This window comes from Globicephala melas, chromosome 5, assembly GCF_963455315.2.
Source record: "Globicephala melas chromosome 5, mGloMel1.2, whole genome shotgun sequence".
In the NCBI taxonomy this organism is placed as follows: domain Eukaryota; kingdom Metazoa; phylum Chordata; class Mammalia; order Artiodactyla; family Delphinidae; genus Globicephala; species Globicephala melas.
Genome location: NC_083318.1, coordinates 115,640,396 through 115,657,431, shown reverse-complemented (window position 1 = coordinate 115,657,431; position 17,036 = coordinate 115,640,396). Strand labels below are relative to the sequence as shown.

Sequence of the window (17,036 nt, the reverse complement as noted above, 5' to 3'; positions counted from 1 at the left end):
GGACATTCTTTTCAAATCATTCAGCTACCTGATTTTGAGGAGTCATTGGTGCTTGGTGAGGGGCAGTCCAGAAGTTCATGTATTGAGAGGACTGAGCACGGGGAGGACAGGGGCTCATGGTAGCCTACGATGATGCTTGGTTGAGGCTTCAGTCAGTGAGCTTGGGGAAAAAAAGAAAAAAAGCATTACGCAAACAGAGGAAACCCTAAAGCATTGCTTGTAAATTACTTGTTGCCCATTTAGTTCAGGCAGTGATGTATACTCCCAGAAGCACGATGTGCACACAAAGCTATCGGTATTAGTAACGAAGTACAAACTATAATGTGACTATTTGGTCACATTGCTGCTTCTCACATGACTAAGGACAACATTTTGGACATTGGGTTAATAGTTTTCAAAAGTATGATGTCAGAAGTCAGTGTCTTTTTGAAAGGTGTGGCTCCCCACCCCGCAGATCTTCCATTTGCCATTCTACAAACGTGTCTGTCTCCCTTTTAAGACAGATTGGCTGAACTAATTAAATTCACTAGAGGTTCATTCTCTCCAAATGCTCAGCAGAAACAATTGAGTCATTTGACATTTCTGGAAGGAGGGCATGGTTTCAAATCCATAAAGCTACACATAACGAGGGGAAAGGATGGGAAGGAATAAGAAGACAGTCTAACATTGACACAAGGGCTTTCTGCTGAGCCTGGGAGAGCTGGGCTGCTGGTCCAATCCTGACTGCAGGGGCAGCACTCGGGCTGTCAGGCGGCAATGTGCCGGTGAAGACTATGGTTGAAGCAACCACAGAGGGTCTGGAAGCCTCAAATGTCTAGTGGTGGTTCTGGCATGATGGCCTCTGACCCTGGTCCAAAGTTAAACCTTCTTTGGAAAAAAAAGGAAAAAAAGCATTACCCAAACAGAGGAAACCCTAAAGTATTGCTTGTAAATTACTTGTTGCCTGTTTGTTTCAGGCAGTGATGTATACTCCCAGAAGCATGATGTGTACACAAAGCTATTGGTATTAGTAACAAAGTACAAAGTATGATGTGAATATTTGGACACATTGCTGCTTCTCACATGACTAAGGAAAACATTTTGGACATACTTCTCCATCTTTATGATTTGTCAGTAACATACTTTAAATGGACAGCATAACTCTGCAGGCTAATTGAAGCTAAATCTCCTGACAGCAGTCATATATCCTTCCTTCCCAATCTCTGAGCATTTAAGAGTTGTGCTATACGATATAATTTTAAAAGCTAGTTTCGAGAGACACTCTAGAATATTTACATAGAATGTTAAATTTTTTCATCAACATAGTTACGAAAGTGAGTATTTCTCTGAAATAACTTGAGTCATTAGTCATGTTTCTAAACCACCCAGAACACTACTTCGCACCTGGAAGTTGACTTTAAAAACATGAAATCACATGTAATGATTACACAAATATAAATCCTATAACCTGAAAAATTCAGGACATTTTAAAATGACTTTTTTGATTTATATTCTTGTCATTCAGATGTCTCATTCTGTTTCCATATTTGGCCCTTTAATAAAAGTCAGTCATGCCCCTCTACATTCATTCGTGTGATAGGTGAATCTTTAACGTAAACGACTGTCTTCTATCACTTGTGGATTTATTTCAATCTCTTTTCCCATCTGTCTCTCTACAATGCATGAATTCTATGTTCCTAATTCCCAAAAAGCAACCAGCACGGTTTTAAACTATGTTGCTAGCCAGCTCAAGTTGTCTTTCAGATGATTTGATTAAAAACTACAAAAGAACTACTTTCAACAAAAGCTTCTTATAGTGGAACGCAAACATTTGTGAAGTGGGTTTGCAGTACTTACCCTGCATTCACAGCTTTAGAGGGAAATATATGCGGAGAGGAATTAATCACAAACTAAATCCCACCCCTAGGCCTCCTCATACATCTATCAAGGAGGTTTACATGTGCAGTGGCTTTTCTACAATCGAATCTTAGTTACACATCCCTGTTTTCAATATCTCATAAGAAAGGCAAGAGATGTTTATTTACTGAAGATATAAGAAGAAAAACAGCAATGTTGAGTCAATATTAAAATCATCATAACAAGATAACCCCAAAAAACAAGGCTTATTCATAAATCCTAGTCATAGAGACTTACCCTTCTGCGAGCTTGTTCTTAAAATTAATCATATTGTGATATGCAAATGAAGAGGCTGCCCTTTTTTGACATTTGAATAATAATTTGGTAGGTCTGGGATATTTGCATCCACCTTATTATTTACACACTCTTAAAGTTTGGATGTTTTCCGCTTTGGATGGCATAGCTCTGAAAGCAGTTTTTCTCTAATCTGGGAAATAAAACAAACGGTGCTTATTAAAAGTGAACTTTTATGCCTAAAGCTTTAAATTCACAAATCCTTGTAGCACACAAACTACAAACAGTTCTGGGCTTTGTTAGTAACACATGCTATCCTGGGGGACAGAGGCAGGAGAGCGCTTCCGTGATTGAGCACAGCCTTGTGAAGAAATGGCGGTATTAGAGACTTTTTTTCCTCTAACACTTCTAAGGAGTAACTTACAGCTTTTTGCCATAAGAATGTTGTGCTGTTGAATGAAACAGCGTGTATAAGGTGATGTCCTAGCGGCAGTCGCAACGTTCAGTTTCTGCCACGTTTTTTCGCCGTTGTGCATAACTCAGCAGAGCACAGAGGAAGTGCTCCCTGGCTTACCAGAATTTGAACTTGAATTCTCTGATCTAGATAATTTTAGATACTTTGATTTCATTATAGAAATTCCTAGACTACTTGTGGGATAAAACAAATGCTAAGACCATATTGAGTTTCATCGAGCTGAATTAGCAGAAAATAAAGATAAAATGCCTTTCTATTTAAGCACACGATGATGTTTTAATTGTTACAGCATTTGGCATGCCTAATGTATACAATTCTTGACATTCATACAATAACAAAAGAAGGTTGTTTGGGATTTTTCTTTTATTTCCTAGTGTCTCCTTTCCTCTCTAGGATTTCTCCCACCCCCATCCCAGCCCTGGCTTTTAGCTCTCCTTTCATTTCTCCATTTTTCTATAAGGAAAAAAAACTCCAGGCAGCAAAGGGATATATGTAAAAATACCTCATTTCGATGTAGAGAGGCCAAGGCTGCTTATTACCTAGCTATGATGAACAGACCACCACGGTTGTGACAACTGATGTAGATGCCTCCAGGGTAAAACAAAGGTTTACATATTACACAAGCAATTTAACTGTTTTCTAAACAGATTGCCAAGACAGTGGGAGTTGGCAGCCCACACTGTGTTTTAGGTTTTGGAGACTTGGATTAGAAGTCACTGCTGATTACGAACCTTTTTATTTGTCTTCTGTGAACTACAAGCAACCTAGTAACCCAGCAAAGAATTCTTCACAGCACTTAAACTTGTCTTCCTAGCTTCCCCAGATTACATACACAAATCACTTGACAAAAGTGGTGTAAGGGTCTTGCGTATAGATAACCACACAAGACAATTGTCTTGTTCTAACCCTTAAAGAGTTCCGCAAAGTGAAATGTTTTATAATCCTTTTTGTGCAGTAGGCAAGGAAGAAAAGAAAAGAGTTTGGGCAAAGATTATCCAGGAGAAAGAAAGAGACTCTTTTGGGGGTTCCAGTTGAAACACAATAAAGAACATAATTAACTTCACAATTCTTTGTGTTTTTCATTTGACTGCAGGGAGGAGATGAAAGAGGACTGCTAAGCCTTGCATTCCATCCCAATTACAAGAAAAATGGAAAGCTCTATGTGTCTTATACCACCAACCAAGAACGGTGGGCTATGGGGCCTCATGACCATATTCTCAGAGTTGTGGAATACACAGTATCCAGGTACCACTAAAAGACATTTCATCTTATTTTCTCATTATCTCTTTATAATTTTTTGTTTAAAAGTTACAAATAATTAACCATCAGGTGGCAATAATTAAACCCCAATCTCCATCTGGCTTAAAATCCTGTGTGTGTCTTTAAGGAAAATTGCGAAAAATGGTAGCTTTGCACTTCTCCACAATTCTCTTTCAACTTAAAGGCTACACTTTGGAAACCTGGAGACTAACACAATTTTTCAGTAATTTCTATTGGCTACATTTTTCAGTATGTTTGCTTATTTACGTGCCACGTGTTTGCTTCCCCCTTTGTGCCCTATTTACTTTCCGTGGGTTCACCTTACGTCTTTCTCAATCATGGTTTGTTTCCTCCCCACCACCTAGAAAAAATCCCCACCAAGTTGATTTGAGAACGGCCAGAGTATTTCTTGAGGTCGCAGAACTCCACAGAAAGCATCTGGGAGGACAGCTGCTCTTCGGTCCTGACAGCTTTCTGTACATCATCCTCGGTGACGGGATGATCACGCTGGATGACATGGAAGAAATGGATGGGTTAAGGTAAAAAAATCCAACAAAACAACAGATGCCCCTTGATGGTAAAATGTTTTAAGTGAGTTATATCACTTATGTCTTTGAATGATATCACCTCAGTTAAATATTCAACTTTTATTATCAGCATCTGCCTTTATAACATGAAGAGGAATTCAAATACATATGCTGTTATAGTATTTTTGAAAGTCGCTCTACTGAGATGTCCTGAAACGAGTTCCTGCTGTGGGGTTTGTGCAGTAGCTGCCCTGCACATCCCTGCTGCCTTCGACACTCTACCTAATGGACCAGCATTGTCCAGCGGAGCTTCCTGGGGGACGTTAAATATGTGGTTTGGCAAAAAAAAAACCATTTTAGAGGACGGATACCAAAAGCAGCGCACCACCAAGGCTGCAGCCTTCAGCCACCGTCGAGCTGTGTCTCGGTGCTGCCACGTGTCTGAAGCCAAACTGCCCCTGGTTTCATTTCCCACGATATGGAATTTGGAACTTTAATAATTTTGTCTCAAATAGGGGGCGGGGGGGTGGTTTTTTAGCCATAGGGCAACTTCCCTGAATTGAGTGTAGGCGCAATACGTAACAAAAACGGAAAGCACTTACGTTGTCCTCCGATTCCTCAGCGACTTCACAGGTTCCGTGCTCCGTCTGGACGTGGATACTGCCATGTGCCACGTGCCTTATTCCATACCCAGGAGCAACCCGCACTTCAACAGCACCAACCAGCCCCCGGAAGTGTTTGCCCACGGCCTCCACGATCCAGGCAGGTGAGAACACAAGCCCGTCCTCCCTCCTGCCTTACAGCAGGGCCGGGATTCGCAAAGTGGGGAAAGAAGGAGGGTTTCCGGGCGCGGAGCAGCTAAGAGTGGTATCCAAGGTTATGCCTCTAAAATTACACTGGTTCATTATCTTACCCAGTATTTTGCCCTCTTTCTTCTATTAATGTGTGAAGCAGACGGAGAAGGCAGATTAGACAAGGCAGAGGACAAGTTCACAGAGAAATATCGCCTTAACATTTTGGAGAGTTATTATTGGATAAACACTGGTGGACAGGTGTCATGATGAAGACTTTAATCTGAACAGTTCAGACAGATAACAAACTTGGTTTCCTTAAACCGCTCTAAATGTTAATTTCCTTATAAATACCTTAAATGAGGATGGTAATAGCCACCTTGCAAGGATGCTGTAATGATTAAATACAGATCTATAAGTGAAGAATCAAATAGAGTATCTGACACACGTGATGGATTTTAAATAAATCATGGTTCTTATTATCATAGCTTCACTTAACAGGTGATGACACAGTGTCATTTGGAAGGAATTGAGCTAAATGTTAACATTTCTTTACTTGCAAGAAATTACAAATACTGAAGGAATTCAGACTGACTGTTTACTACAATGAACCATAAAGAAAGGACCGCTAAGAAGAATGTAGAATGAGACATTTGGGGTATACTTGAAAAATGCTAGGAAGTGTAATATAGCAATTCTATGATGAAAGCTTTATCTAATCTGTGGTCTGTTACTCATACTAAGGGGTATCTGGCCACATTTATTCGTTTACTAGTTATTATTGCTATTTAATATTTATTGAGTGTTCACTACATGCAAGGTGAGTATTTCTCGAACTTCTTCTTTTTATAATCCCTCCTGCCCTTCATCTCCCTTCCATCAAAGTCCAAGTCTACAGTTCATTTCCTTTTTGGCATCTCAGCAGATCTTAAAATCTGGGCGACAGGGACTCCTTAAGGTGGGTTCAGGAAGTGGATGAAACTGTCACATTCCATTCCTAGAGCTCAGAACCCGGCAGATACCACCACAAAGCAGCACTTTGAAGTCGAGCAGCCTGAGTCACCACAATCCCACTGGAGCCTTCATGCAACCTTCCCGGGGGGTCCCGACCCTCAGTGTGAAAACACAGGGCGAGGTGCCTTACAGACCTTACGTGTGGCAGGACGCCTGTGCTGTGGCGTCTCACCTCTTCCCGTGATAGAGGGCTGAACAGTCTGCCTCCCTCCAAGAGTATTTCAAGCAAAGGAGGATTTAATAAAGCAGAAAGGGAGCTAAAATCATTATTGGCTAAAAGTAAAGCTGGCTCTTATTAAGCACCTTGGTGCAGAGTAGCAAACCACGTGTCATGTGCCCATCATCTGATCGGTAACTGTCAGCCGCCACTCTGAAGTAGCTGGCATCAGGCACCTCCCCCTGCCTTTTTTTAGACTTTAATCTTTAGATCAGTTTTCAGTTCACAGCAAAATGGAGCAGAAAGCACAGAGATTTCCCTGCCTCCTCACATACATAACCTCCCCCACCCAAGTGGTACATTTGTTACAATTGATGACCCTACACTGACACATCATTACCACCCAAAGACCATACTTTACGTAGGGTTCCCTCCTAGGGTTGTACATCCTATAGGTTTGGACACAGGTATAATGACATGGATCCACCCTTATAGTATCACACTGAGAAGTTTCACTGTCTGCGCTCTATTTTATATGAGACTAAAGTTTAAAAAGGCCAAGTGGTTCTTGGTGGATTTGATATTCAGTCAGAGCTAGACCTCATGGTCTCCAGCAACTCCACCTTTGGGAGACCTGGCCAAAGGTCTCTTTGCTCTTTCTTTGTTAGAAACACAAAGCTTTTTTGGTCAGAGTTTCTCCATTTTCAAAAGAAAAGCGGTACAGGAAAAATTTCTCACCCTGCATGGACTTGGTTCCACCTTAAGTCACAGCAGGCCTGTGTCAGGATCCCTGCCAGACGTTGTATTCTGCGAATCATTGAATTAATGAGGACAAGAGAGTGACTGCGGCCACAGAACCACTAACCCACCTTCGGCAGGTCAGGCTAATATGAATAGGATCATTTGGAGTCAAAGGGTTTTGTTTCACTGTTGTTGTTGCTTAAGTAATTGCTGCATGTGACTCTTATGTCTCTTAAGCCCCAGAATCTACTCTCAGATTTTCTTTTTAATTTTGTAATTTATTTAATAGCCCCAATGAATTTGTTTTTGTCATTAGTGTATGTTATTGGCCTAAAACAGTGATTCTCAATGGGATGACTTTGCCCCCAGAGCACATTTGGCAATATCTAGAAGCATTTTTGGGTTTCACAAATTGGAAGGAGGAGATCATGCTACTGACACCGAGTGTATGGAGATCAGAGATGCCGCTAAATATCCTATAGTGCTCAGAACAACCCCCTCTTCCCCCCCAAAAGAGAGAACTATCTGGCCCCAAAGGTCAATAATGCCAAGCTTGAGAAACCTAAATACAGTGCAAGACTGTTTTCCAAATTTGTGAGAACTTCAAAAATGTTATTCAACTTCATTCTTCCCCCAACCCAAACTCCCCATACCTAGTCACTCATTGACTTCAACATTCAACAAATATTGAGCCCCTCTTATATTCCTGGGTTTGAACTAAGGAGTAGAAATACAGTGATAAAGAGGTCGGAAGTGGTTCCTGTCCCCATGGACTTTACAGTCAGTGGCTTAAGTCACAGAAATATTCTGGCCCCAGACTGGGGGGTGAATACAAAGTCAGAGTCCAGGTGAAAGACTCAATGGTTGTGGAGATCAGCTTTATCTTATTCCTTGAACTGGAGTGCATGCTTTCCTTCATTAGAGCAGTCCACACTTTAGAACGTAGTGATTCTATGTAAGAAACACAAAACTAATACTATAACTATTACAGGTTATCCGTGACTTATGATGGGGTTAAGTCCCGATGAAGCCATCATCAGTTGAAAATACCGTTAAGTCGAAAATGCACTTAATGGTCCTCACCTACCGAACATCATAGCTTAGTCTAGCCCACCTTAAACGTGCTCAGAACACTCATACCGGCCTACAGTTGGGCAGAATCTTCTAACACAGAGCCTATCTGATGTTGAATATCTCATGTCATTTATTGAGTACTGTACTGAAAGTGGAAAGCAGAATTGTTGCAGGGGTGCGGAATCAGTGTCAGTGTATTGTTGTTTCCCCTCGTGATGGAGTGGCTGACCGGGAGCTGCAGCTGCCACTGCCCAGCATCATGAGAGAGTATTGTACCACATGTCCTTAGCCCGGGAAAAGATGAAAATTCACAATTGGAAGTATAGTGTCTACTGCATGTGTACCACTTTCACAGCATCATAAGCTGAATCATCATTAAGTTGGGGACCAAGGGTTCTTGGTGTCGCACGTGTTGCAGATGTGAATTGATGGTGCTGCCATTCTTACCCTTATACTTTACCAGTGTATTATACATGTGCTATTCCTTAACAACAGACTAACAAATGTTCTGAGTCAGTGTGCACATTCATAATGGAGGTAGATACCAAGAGAAATTAAGAAATACACTCCAGAGATCATTAAACTTCAGCAGAGTAAGCAAACAGGATGTTTCCTTCGGTGGTTTTTAGAGGTTCCAAACTAAATCGCCCGTAGGATCCTTGCCAGCCCACAAAGGATTCCTATGTCAGGAATCTCTGGTCTGAGCTTAGAAGATACCCCGGTTGGAATTCATGGGTATCACCCCCATTTTGTCGCAGATGTGCTGTGGATCGACACCCCACTGACATAAACATCAATTTAACAATACTTTGCTCAGACTCCAATGGAAAGAACAGATCATCCACCAGAATCCTACAGATAATTAAGGGAAAAGATTATGGTAAGTAGAGCATAATTTGTTGATTTGGCTTTCGTTTGGGCTTTGTTTTATTTTAATATATTAATTGAAGAGAAAAGGATTTCTGCAAAATGAGCATTTGGGAAAGCATCAAAATACTGGCCTAACCATGGTGAGGGCGTCAATTGCTCACTTTTTAAAGGTCCAGTGACTCTTACAAGCTCTAGGGGTTCCATGTGGGTAATTACCTTTCCCATGGATTGAATGGTGCTCTGTAGGTCCAAAAAATTTAATGGACCTTCAAAAGTTAGCAGTTTATATTTTGCTCATCTGAGAATCGAGATGAATACCTTCTATTTATTTAATATATAAGGGAGAACTTGTCTTAACATCTTATATACAGAGGGAAAAAAACAAGTGTTGAAGGTAAGAAATTTCTCAATACCCAACGTACTAGTCTCAGCAATTAGGAAAATTATAAGTGTTTCAAATAAGAATGTATTTTTAAAAGGTGTTTATTTTAGAGAAAACAAAGTAATAGACTTATAAAAACATGGCTTATTTACCCAAGTCATGAAGATGGAATGTTTAGATCTTATTTTTAATAACATGATTACTAGAGTATTTAGAGATACATATTAAAATATAAGGTTAATATTTTTCAGTGTTTTGTATATGCTCCTTTTAGAGGAAACAATATATCAAATATGATTATGATTCAGGGAATATAGTAGATGAAGATTATTAAATTGTTGGCTTCTTCTATTTATTCATTCAATACGGATATTTACTTAGTACCAGGAATGAAGCAGCTGTGTTGGTTCATGTGGTATTCAGTTATTTTACTTTTTTTTTTTCAGGTATTCATGTATGTGTGTGTGCATCTTATAACAGCCAAACCAAAGAATAATGTGGTTAGAAAAAAAATCTAATGAGTCACTAGCTTGTGGGAATTTTGGTTATATTTGTAGATTAAATTCTGCAATCACATTAATTGGGATTCAGCTGAAACTGGTTATAATATTGATGGCCTTACATTTATGTATTAAACACACAGCCACAGAATCCTTTAACAATGTGTATATATATAGATATATATACACACACACACATATATGCGCATACATGTATAATTTTATTTGTTAATTATACCTCAATAAATCAGGAAAAAAAAAAAGCAAATAGCCACATCCACAACACTTACTACCTGCCAGCTCCCGCAGTAAGCACTTGGCAAACTTCACTCATTTCATTTACAGAGAAACCCTATGTGGTAGGCACTCTTATTGGCCACATTGTACAAATGAGGGAACTGAGACACAGAAAGGTTCACTGTCACACCACGTAAAGTGACAGGATCTGGATTTGAACCTGACTCCAGAGTTCATGACCTTAGTCTTTCAGTTATGCTGCCTCTCAGTATCCTGGTTATTTAAAACATATCTGTTCTACTTTTTATAATATCGTATTCACCATAATCACATGGGGTGGGGGAAGGACTTTAGAATGACTGTCTTTACACAGAAGTTTTTGCCTAAAATACTTCCTGTTGATAGTGACTTATTTAAGTACGTAATAAGTAATTTTCAGATTAATTTGCAGCTGACTTTGTATCTTTTCCATTGCAACTGGCATCCCTGTATTCAAGTACATAACGACATGCCTGGAAAGACTGAGATACATGTCTATCCACATGTAATTCTGAAGGAATGACTGAAATAGACTTTGCCAACCACATAACTCTATAAACAGAACTCTTAAGACATTTTAAATGAAGATATTACTTGACTAAGTGACAGTGTTTTAAAATATGCAACAAATGTGGTTTTGAAGACCTTTTATGTACCATACCTTTATTTTCTTTAAAGTTTGAACTTTTAAACATTTTATAAAATTTGAGAGGCCTGGCTCAGTTTAGTAGGCATATGCAAAAGCATTTCTACAAAAAATTCAATATTCAAAAAATTAAGTATTTTTTTAAGTATTTTAGTTCTAAAGTCCATGATTTTGCAAAATACCAGATTCTAATGTCATTGAAAATTTTATACATCTTGGCAGTTATAATAACAACAAGCATTTGCAGAGCATTTTTATTTCATTCCGCTATGCGTAGAAGCCCTTTACATTATATTTAATTACATTATATTTAAGAAAATGGGGTAATTATTTTCACTAAATATCTACAACAAGTATCCATCTTACGCATCATGGAACACATTTCAGAGTTAAATTACTGCAATAATTGTGGTGTGGCCTACATGACTTTTCCTTTATGAAAATACATTTCATTTGATCTAATGTTATGTTTATTTATTTCCAGAAAGTGAGCCATCACTTTTAGAATTCAAGCCATTCAGTAATGGTCCTTTGGTTGGTGGATTTGTTTACCGAGGCTGCCAGTCGGAAAGACTCTATGGAAGCTACGTGTTTGGAGATCGTAATGGGTAGGTTTCCTGATACCACAGTTTGATAGATCAAATGACATATCCATTGATTATTGGGCAAACCATCATAAAATATTTAAATGATTGCCTCCTTTTAGAAGTCAGGTGTGGGACACACATAAATATTATTATTTACTTTTAGTTCCACCATGTTTGGTGGGATAATTCAAGAACTTCTTAAAAGATGCTTTTTAAACAGACTTGATCAAATTCATAAAATAATTTTTAAGAGCAAAGAGGTCTTCAGATAGACATTTCATATTATTTAGAGTCTTCCCTTCATCCTTAACATAAATTCACCATGATCATGAGTAAATTGAAAACTGTGGTTTTATGTGAGTTGTATAAATATTTTAAAAATTATCTGGAAGGCTAAGAATTTTTGCTTTTGCCAAACTTTTGGGACTTTTGGCAACAGACCTTAATTTGTCTCTATTCATAGGAATGCTACAAAATTAAATTTTAGCCTAAAGTTTAGAGGTCACATTGTTGATAATTATAAGAAACTCTGTGATGAAACCCAAAATAATCTTGTTCCCCAAGTCACTGGCATTCAGGCCATATGGCAGAGCTGATATGCTTGGTCGCTGAAAGGAACTAAAAAAGAGTACTGACCCCATGATCTTCCCCCATCCCTCTCTCTGATTAATAGCACAGCATGGAGTCTAGTCCTGGAGAGGAAGTATCATTCTCTGGATGAAGGGGAGGGCTTTTCTCAGACTCAGGTACTTTTAGTACCCCGCCTCCAAACAAAATATTATCTTAAGTACTTTCTCTTCACATGGGAATTTCGGCGTATTCACACAGATTATGGGCTATATTATTTTTCCCTTTAGAAGCCAGGTCTGTGGCACAACAATTATTTATTATGAGTTTTATTTTAAACATTTTATTGTGTTTTTCAGGCAAAAGCACATTTTCATCATAGGTTTCTGGTATGTTTTGTTGTAGGAATTTCTTAACCCTCCAGCAAAGTCCTGTGACCAAGCAATGGCAAGAAAAACCACTCTGTCTTGGCAACGGTGGTTCCTGTAGAGGTTACTTTTCAGGTCACATTTTGGGATTTGGAGAAGACGAATTAGGTACTGTACAAACTATTTCTGTTAAGTTCCATTCTCAATCTTTGCCCAAGAGGCTCTGTTCTGCTCTGAAAAATAAGTATAACAATCTCATCCTCCATTTGTTGGAAAAGTAACCTACAGCAAAGAGGACCAACTCAGTATTCTCTTCCAATAAACTTTCTCTGAGGGTCTTTAAACCTTATTCCCACCCACGCCACCAGAAATATGAAAGTAATAAAGCAGAAAACTGGGAGTCGGGAACAAAAGAGAATTTTTGAGTCTTAAAGACATAAAATTTTAAATGTCTACTGATATTTTTGATGCAGCTAAGTCATCTGTTTATATTCTTTATCTGAACCTTTGCACTTATCCATGTCTCTTGGAATAAATTAAAATTTGTTGTAATCTGAATCTCAATTTTTATTTATTTATTTTTTTTTGCGGCACGCGGGCCTCTCACTGTTGTGGCCTCTCCCGTTGCGGAGCACAGGCTCCGGACGTGCAGGCCCAGTGGCCATGGCTCACGGGCCCAGCCGCTCCGCGGCACGTGGGATCCTCCCAGACCGGGGCACGAACCCGTGTCCCCTGCATCGGCAGGCGGACTCTCAACCACTGCACCACCAGGGAAGCCCCTGAATCTCACTTTATCCCTTATTTTTTTGCCCATCGAGGCATGAAATTTGTGCAAGATAATCTGACTTTGTAGATCTGCTTTCCAACAGAATGGAAATTATCTTCTCATTGATAATCTCCAGGATAACATACAATTTATTTGTTGGTATGTTATCAAAATGTATGCAGCTTAACAAGCAAAAAGAAGTTGATATTGGAATGTTACCCATCAAAGGGTGAAATGCTACCAATTTTAAATTTCAGAGATAAATGTAGTTTTCATAATGATTCCCTTTAAAGAATAATATCCAAATAAACTATGGCTACCATGCTCCTTTAGCCTTGGAGATAAATTTCTAGGTGTTAAGAAAGAAAAGTTGTTTCTATCTAAATCAGAATTATTAATCATTTTTAAATGTTTTTTTATAAATTTATTTATTTGTTTATATTTTTGGCTGTGTTGGGTCTTTGTTACTGCACGCGGGCTTTCTCTAGTTGTGGCGAGCAGGGGCTACTCTTCGTTGCGGTGCGCGGGCTTCTCATTGCGGTGGCTTCTCTTGTTGCGGAGCATGGGCTCTAGGCTCACAGGCTCAGTAGTTGTGGCTTGCGGGCTCTAGAGCGCAGGCTCCGTAGTTGTGGTGCACAGGCTTAGTAGCTCCATGGCATGTGGGATCTTCCTGGACCAGGGCTCGAACTCGTGTCCCCTGCACTGGCAGGCAGATTCTTAACCACTGCGCCACCAGGGAAGTCCCTAAATCAGAATTATTTACTCTAAACACGCAGATTTGGTTTTCCTACATCAAACAGAGAATTCATCAGAAATACATCCATGCCATTCACTTAGGTTGCCAAGGGACTCAGACAAGTTTCCTGAAACACAACACACAGATTTCAAAGCCGCAGGAATATAAGGATTCAAAGAAAAGAAGTCCAATCTATCTTTCTCTTCTTCTAGCATTGAAAGCATCTTGCATTTAATTTTCCCTTGAAATTCTCCTACCCCATTCAAATGAACCAGAAAGATACCTTTTCTCGCTTAAATCTTCTGTAATTGTAATTTAAATGTCATTGGCAAACTCTGATTTTAAAATATAAATTAGGATCACATTGTTTGTGGCAGAGTTAGAGATGAGTATTTAGAATCATTTTGATGAATCATTTTGATTTCCCCAGACCTTACTGCCAGTGACTCACCATCATTCATCCTATTAGCATCACCCCCATTAAAATATCCAAATATCTGTCCACACTTAATACAGTGTTGGGAGGAGAACCAAGAAATGAAGCACATACAGTTCTTACTGTCCAAAAGCAACAACATAGTGTATATTTCATAATTAAAAATAAATATACTTTCACTCTTTAATGCAAAACTCTTTGGTTTTTAATTAAGAGCCATATATGAAAGTGAGTTAGAGCTTTCTTTTTTTTTTTTTTTTTTGCGGTACGCGGGCCTCTCACTGTTGTGGCCTCTCCCGTTGCGGAGCACAGGCTCCGGACGCGCAGGCTCAGCGGCCATGGCTCACGGGCCCAGCCGCTCCGCGGCATGTGGGATACTCCCACACCAGGGCACGAACCTGTGTCCCCTGCATCGGCAGGCGGACTCTCAACCACTGCGCCACCAGGGAAGCCCTGAGAGCTTTCATTTTTTGAAACAAAAAGTGTTGAGAGTCTTTTTTCTATGTGTGTGTGTGTGTGTTTAACTATAAAATTAGGATGGGTTTGTTGTAAGGAGTAAATGCAGTAAACTACATAAAGTACTTGAAATAAATATGATTTTTTTACTTATATTCCTTTGCCTTTTAATGTCATTTTAATTTTTTCTGTTGTGTCTGTGTTTTTAATGTAAATCCCATAACATCCTTTCCAGAAGTGAGAAAGTAGTAGGGTGTGCTTAACACAATAATAAAGTAGAAAAGAGACATATAGACTAAATCAAGACCTATTTCATGAGTGAGAACCAAATATAAATTTTAAAGCCTTATAAACATATAATCATAAATACAGCTTCTAATTCCCTATTCATGTGATCAGTTCTATATATTGAATTATATGGAAGGAGTGGTAATAAACGAGAGCGGTTCTCTCCTAAGAGGGTACTCCATCTGTTGTAGTTCATTTTCAGGAACACAGCCTGGTGTCAGGAATCAGAGACATGGAGCTGGGATTGAGCAGAAGGGTCTCTCTCTCTCTCCCCCCCAGCTATTTATTTAAATGTATTTTGTTTAAAAAGCTAAAAATTAAAAAGGAGTACCCAATGCCATCTGGCCTCAAATTATCAATTAACAGTAACAACTTGGTAACCAAACCTTTGAATCTTGGGTGGAATAAATAAAGATAAAACTTGCCATTCTACACTCATTCTACAACTATTTATTGAGCACCTATTCTGCGCAAAGCTCTGTTCTAGGAGTTGGGGATACAGGAGCAGATAAAGAGATAACAATCTAAACTGTTTTCATGAAATTTACATCCTAAAGGAGGACAATAAAAATAATTCTTAAAAAATATATTGTACACTAGTTGGTAATAAGTGCTTAGGAGGAAAATCTAGTTGTAAAGAGGGATAGAGATGGCTAGGAGTTGGGACAAATGTACTTTTAAATAGAACAGTCAAGAAAGATGATATCTAAGCACAGACGTGAAAGGGGAACAATGCATCTAGTGGTGGTCTACTGACAGGAGCCTGAGATAGGACTTGGGACAGATGCTGAGGTGGGAGGAGCCTGGGACACCAGGGGCCTGAGACAGGAGGCTGGGACAGGAACCTGCCTTGCATGTCCAAAGTCAGGAGGTGAGGCTAGAACCATTGCAGATGGGGTCAGAGCAGTAAGGGGGGGACATTGTAGGCCACTGTCAGGACTTACCTTTGCTGGGAGAGAGATTAGATGCCATTGGAGGGTATTGAAACAGAGGAGTGTGATCCAATTTATATGATCTAACTTGCCTTTTAAGGAATCCCTGCGACTGGTATGTTGAGAATAAACATAGAAGAATAAGAGTAGGAACAGGGAGATCAATTAGGAGGCTGTTGCCATCTTCCAGGTGAGAGATGAATATCTGCTCGCACTGGAGTAATAGTGAGATGTGGGGAGAAGTGACCAGAATTTGGATGCACTCAGGCAAGTGATCTTCTGAGGATGTATGAATATATAATATATGTATATACGTACACATACCTACATACGCATACATATATACATACGTATTATATATATATATAATAATCTGCTAGGCAAAAGAAGGTAAGGCTTTGTAATACTGTGAATTAACATTGTATTTCTCTCTTCATAGGTGAAGTTTACATTCTATCAAGTAGTAAAAGTATGACCCAGACTCACAATGGAAAACTCTACAAAATTGTAGATCCCAAAAGGTGAGGTTTTTTTTAATATTCCGTTAAGTCAAGTAATATTCTCTCAGTTATTCCAGTGCATTCAAATTAGTGATGGAATCGCAATTAGCCCTCAACAAAGATGAACATTTCCGCCCCGCCCATCTGCTAAGTGCTCTCCTGAGAGACCCTCAGTTCCAGTCTCTGAGGCCTAGACTTGAACACCCTGAACTTTAAACTATATTTCGATCACGTTCATGGCATCTTTGCTGTCCTCTGAAAGCAGGATTATATCTGTGGAATCAGGATCCTCACTTAAATGTCCGAGGAGGACCCCGATGTATGAGGCAGCGGCTTCCGCTCTCTTGTTGGAAGCAATAAACCCTCCTTTCCTTTCGAGAAAACCAGGAGCATTCTGGTAGACCTTAGTATGACTTTTGTTAGGTAATCAGGATAAGTTATTTCGGCAGCTCAACATTGGAGCCTCATTTTATAACTCGATGCTCACAGCTTCTGTGACTAAACAAATGAAAACTGAAGAAATATTTTGTTATTTATTTCAGCAAAAGGAAGATGTG

At 39.4% G+C, this 17,036-nt stretch overlaps 1 protein-coding gene across 2 annotated transcripts in view; it reads left to right on the top strand.

The window, feature by feature from the left end:
• Positions 1 to 17,036, top strand: part of HHIP (hedgehog interacting protein) — a 95,196-nt gene that overhangs the window by 54,161 nt on the left and 23,999 nt on the right. For both annotated transcript variants that reach the window (XM_060299720.2, XM_030878313.3), the window contains exons 5-11: positions 3,699 to 3,850; positions 4,231 to 4,404; positions 5,015 to 5,158; positions 8,928 to 9,049; positions 11,328 to 11,451; positions 12,403 to 12,533; positions 16,419 to 16,500. In XM_060299720.2, the coding sequence (XP_060155703.1) occupies positions 3,699 to 3,850; positions 4,231 to 4,404; positions 5,015 to 5,158; positions 8,928 to 9,049; positions 11,328 to 11,451; positions 12,403 to 12,533; positions 16,419 to 16,500 (929 nt within the window). The remainder of the gene's footprint in view (positions 1 to 3,698; positions 3,851 to 4,230; positions 4,405 to 5,014; positions 5,159 to 8,927; positions 9,050 to 11,327; positions 11,452 to 12,402; positions 12,534 to 16,418; positions 16,501 to 17,036) is intronic.